Source organism: Chrysochloris asiatica, unplaced genomic scaffold (genome assembly GCF_000296735.1).
Source record: "Chrysochloris asiatica unplaced genomic scaffold, ChrAsi1.0 scaffold00168, whole genome shotgun sequence".
NCBI lineage: Eukaryota > Metazoa > Chordata > Mammalia > Afrosoricida > Chrysochloridae > Chrysochloris > Chrysochloris asiatica.
In genome coordinates this window covers 1,196,624-1,200,607 of record NW_006408686.1, presented here as the reverse complement: position 1 = coordinate 1,200,607, position 3,984 = coordinate 1,196,624, and the positions used below count along the sequence as shown (strand labels likewise).

The 3,984-nt window shown below is 48.7% G+C and overlaps 1 protein-coding gene across 1 annotated transcript in view; it reads left to right on the top strand.

Annotated features, from left to right (window-relative positions):
• Positions 1 to 3,984, top strand: part of CLPTM1 (cleft lip and palate associated transmembrane protein 1) — a 39,383-nt gene that overhangs the window by 15,432 nt on the left and 19,967 nt on the right. Inside the window, exons 3-4 of the mRNA XM_006871350.1 lie at positions 2,602 to 2,725; positions 3,611 to 3,769. Coding sequence (XP_006871412.1) covers positions 2,602 to 2,725; positions 3,611 to 3,769 — 283 coding nt within the window. The remainder of the gene's footprint in view (positions 1 to 2,601; positions 2,726 to 3,610; positions 3,770 to 3,984) is intronic.

Below are 3,984 nucleotides of genomic sequence, written 5' to 3'. Positions count from 1 at the left end.
CTTCTTAATGACTTTTTGCTCTCTTCATGTATGGTGTTCTTGATGTCATCCCACAACTCTTCTGGTCTCAGGTCTTTAATGTTTAATGCATCAAATCTGTTCTTCAGATGGTCTCTAAATTCAGGAGGGATAAATTCAAGGTCATATTTTGGCTCTCGTGGACTTGTCTTCATTTTCTTCAGCTTCAGTTTGAATTTGCATATCAGTAATTGATGGTCTTTTCCACAGTCTGCCCCTGGCCTTGTTTTCGCTGATGATATGGAGCTTTTCCATCGTCTCTTTCCACAGATGTAGTCACTTTGATGTCTGTGTGTTCCATCTGGCGAGGTCCATGTGTATAGTCGTCTGTTATGCTGTCTAAAGAAGGGATTTGAAATGCACACGTCATTAGTCTTGCAGAGGAGCTAGTTCACATAAAAGGAATATTTGCTTTGGCTTTTCCCAACTCCTGGGGGGCATTAGCAGGCTGAGCCCTCACACCAGCTCCCAAGGCTTGGGACTCCTGGGGAGGGCTAGCTGTCCTCATCCTGGACCTGGAGCCCTGGGGGTCTTGGCTGCTGCTGCTTTTTCTTTTTAAGGGTCTTAGCCTCTAGTCGGTCCTGGTTACCTTTCGTGGGATGTGGACTAGAGCTTCTCGCATGTGTGAACAGTTTAAGCCAATGCCCTTTACCTCTCTGGGATCCAGTTTTCCCTTTAGATATGTCTAATGAGCCTGGAGTCCATCCGTTTTCAGTGCTTTTAAGAATATATGTGTGTGTTGTTATCCTTGCTGTCAAATTGGTTTTGATTCATAGCAACCCTGTATAGAATTTCAAAGAGCAGCAGGTGGGTTGAACCACCAACTTTGCAACTGATGCGTTGTCCAGTATTTAATCTCACAGTGCCACACCAGTGTTCCATATACATACGCTGTTCAGTGCCATCAAGTCGGCTCTGACTGATAGTGATCCTGTATAGAGTTTCAGAGGCTTTTGAAATCTTTGCGAGAGCAGAAAGCCTAATCTTTCTTCTCTGCCTGGAGCAGCTGGTGGGCTCGAAACGCAAACCAGTTACCATATGGAGCCACTGCATTCCTATATATATATATATATGGTTCATTTAAAAAAATACATGTGAGAACACATGTTAGAGTACTTGAGTGGTGTTTTTATTTTGTCAAGTCATAGATACGTGAAGTATTTTTTTTATTGTGGTAAAAGACATATGAGGGGGCTTCATAAAATTCGTGGAAAAACAGAATGAAAAGAAAATGGAATTTTAAAATGGCCTTTTTTAAAGCCCCCTTGACTCGATGGCATTTAACAACAAACAACAATGAATATCGTACAGTTTGCCATTTTGACCCTTTTGTAAATTTTTTCATTTGAACCATTTTTAAGCATTTGATTCTGGGACGTTAAGTACATACACAGCGCTGGGCAACGGTACATCGCTTATTTCTAAAATGTTTACATCTCCCCAAACAGAAAGTCTGTACCCGTGAAACAGTAGCTCCCACCTCCCCTGCACCGAGCCCCTTAGACCCTTTGGTGTGCATTTGACCATTCTGGATAGTTCATCTGGGTGGGGCCACGCGCTCCTCATGCTTTCATGTCCGGCCTCGTTCACTGTTTCTCTTTACGCGGAGTAACATTCCCTTGTGTGGCTAGACCACGTTTTGTGTAGTCATTCATTGTCCATGGACATTTCAGATTTTTTGCCTTTTGACTTATGGGGAATACTATACTTTTTTTTTCCTGTTTTTAAAATATCTTACTGTGTTTTTGGTGAAGGGTTATTCCACATTCCGTTTTCCATTCATCAGTTCTTACACAGGTTGCTCAATGACATCGGTTAATGTTCTTCACCAGGTGTGAATTTCCTTGTGATTTCCCTTCTGGTGGTTCCGTTTCCATTCATCTAGTCTCCCTGCCCCTCTTACCATCTCATCTTTATTTCATCTTCATTGTTGCCAGTTGGTCTCATGTAAGCAATTGTTTAAACCTTTCTATTGTGAATTAAGTGAAGATTTTACAGTGCTAGAAGTCAGGAAGATGTATTTTGAATTTATCAGTTTGATCAAGCTCTCTTTAGTTTACAATTGAAGAGTTGATCTGAATCACTTAGCCCACTGTCACTAAACCAGGAACTAGCCCATTGCTCACTGCCTGCCTTTCCAGTTACCAAGTTGCCGTGAGCGCTCTAAAATTGTGCTTATCCTAAAGTTCTCTGTCTCAAATGCTGGGATTCCAGATGGTTCGGTTCTCTCACTGTGGAATTCCAGGACACAGGCATGTAGGGTCTGGGGTGTCAAGGGTGAAAGCTCTGTAGCCCCCGGCCCCTGGAGCTCTGACAGTGCTCAGGGTGGGAGTCTACATGGAGTCCAGGGCAGCACCCGACCCCCTACACACTGGCAGACAGTGGCATCTGGAGACTTCCCTCGGACATACATGGTCATTGACTGATTCACTTAATCCTGAAAGGTGAGGACGTCTAGACTTCCTGTCACCCCTACATCTGTGTCCTCAGGAACCCTCTTTCACGTGGCCCCTGGCCCTGTGTCAGATGGCCCTCAGAGGATGGAAAAGCTGAGGCCTCACCACCTGCCTCTTGCCTCCTCAGGATTTTCATCATCTGGGCCATCAGCAGCTGGTTCCGCCGAGGGCCGGCCCCTCAGGACCAGGCGGGCCCTGGAGGAGCCCCGCGCGTCGCCAGCCGCAACCTGTTCCCTAAAGACACTTTAATGGTAACTCGGCTGAGGGAGGTGGGAGGGGTGGCAGGGGCTGGTGTGATGACATTTGTCAGGTCAATACAAGACGCTGCGTACAGGCCAGGGGGCTGTGTCACGCAGCACGCTCACAAGGAAGAGGTGAACTCCTTAAGTTGTGACGGGGTTCTTTTGAGAATAGGGTTTTGTTCAGCTGTTTAAAAAACTGTTTTAGCAGGATCCTTCGACATCTCATGTTAAACTGTGTTTGGGCTTTAAAAGTTGCTCAAGGAGCCATGAGGGCCAGGACGAGAGGAAGTGGGAAGGGGTCAGGGAGACTAATGGAGGCAGGGTACTAGGGAAAAGGGGACCAGGCGTCTCTGCCTTCCAGGGCCCCACGGTTCCCCAGCAGCCCTGCTCAGCTGTGCATTATCAGTGGGTCTTCAGCACTCTGAGAAGAGCTGACCCTGGAGCCCTGAGGAACGAAGACAGTGTTTCCCCCCTGCCACCCAGACCCCATGTGCTGCCTCCCCAGGACTCTTAAGTAGCCAGCTGACCCTGTTGGTCCTCTTGACTGTGCTTCTTCACCCGTAAGCCTTCGGAACTCTGACCAGGAAGGCCCAAAGAGGCCGAGGAGGGGGAAGGGACTTTAGGAAGAAGGTCCTGCTTCTTTCTCCACCCAAGCTCACAGCAGCAGGTGGACCCTCCTCCAGCTGCTCTTTGTTCCTGGATGGCACAGGCTCAGACCAGCACAGAGGTGGTCTGAGGAAGGAGAAGGCAATGTGTATACTGCCTGCTGCTCCCCTCCTGCCACCAAGGAAAGTGTTCACACTCAGGTGTTGACCACAGCTCTTCCTCTGCTCTCCTGTGCAGCCCTCAGAGCCTCTTCCCTGGTCCTGACCTGTGTCCCCTCCTCTCCCCCAGAACCTGCACGTGTACATCTCAGAGCATGAGCACTTTACAGACTTCAACGCCACGTCCGCCCTCTTCTGGGAGCAGCACGACCTCGTGTATGGCGACTGGACGAGTGGCGAGAACGCCGATGGCTGCTACGAGCACTTTGCTGAGCTTGACATCCCACAGGTGGGGGCCAGAGTTCCCAACCCATTCCCAGCCTGGGCCTCCCAATCTGGGGTGGGAACTGGCCTGAGATTGTCCCCCTGTCCTCCTGGGTGTAAACCAGTGAGGTTAGTCATTGTCCTTGGGGGCATTTCGGCTGCATATCCGGTCAGGCGGCCCTGCTTCTAAATCCCATTGCCATTGATTGAGCACTGACTGTCTGCATGGCACCAAGCCAG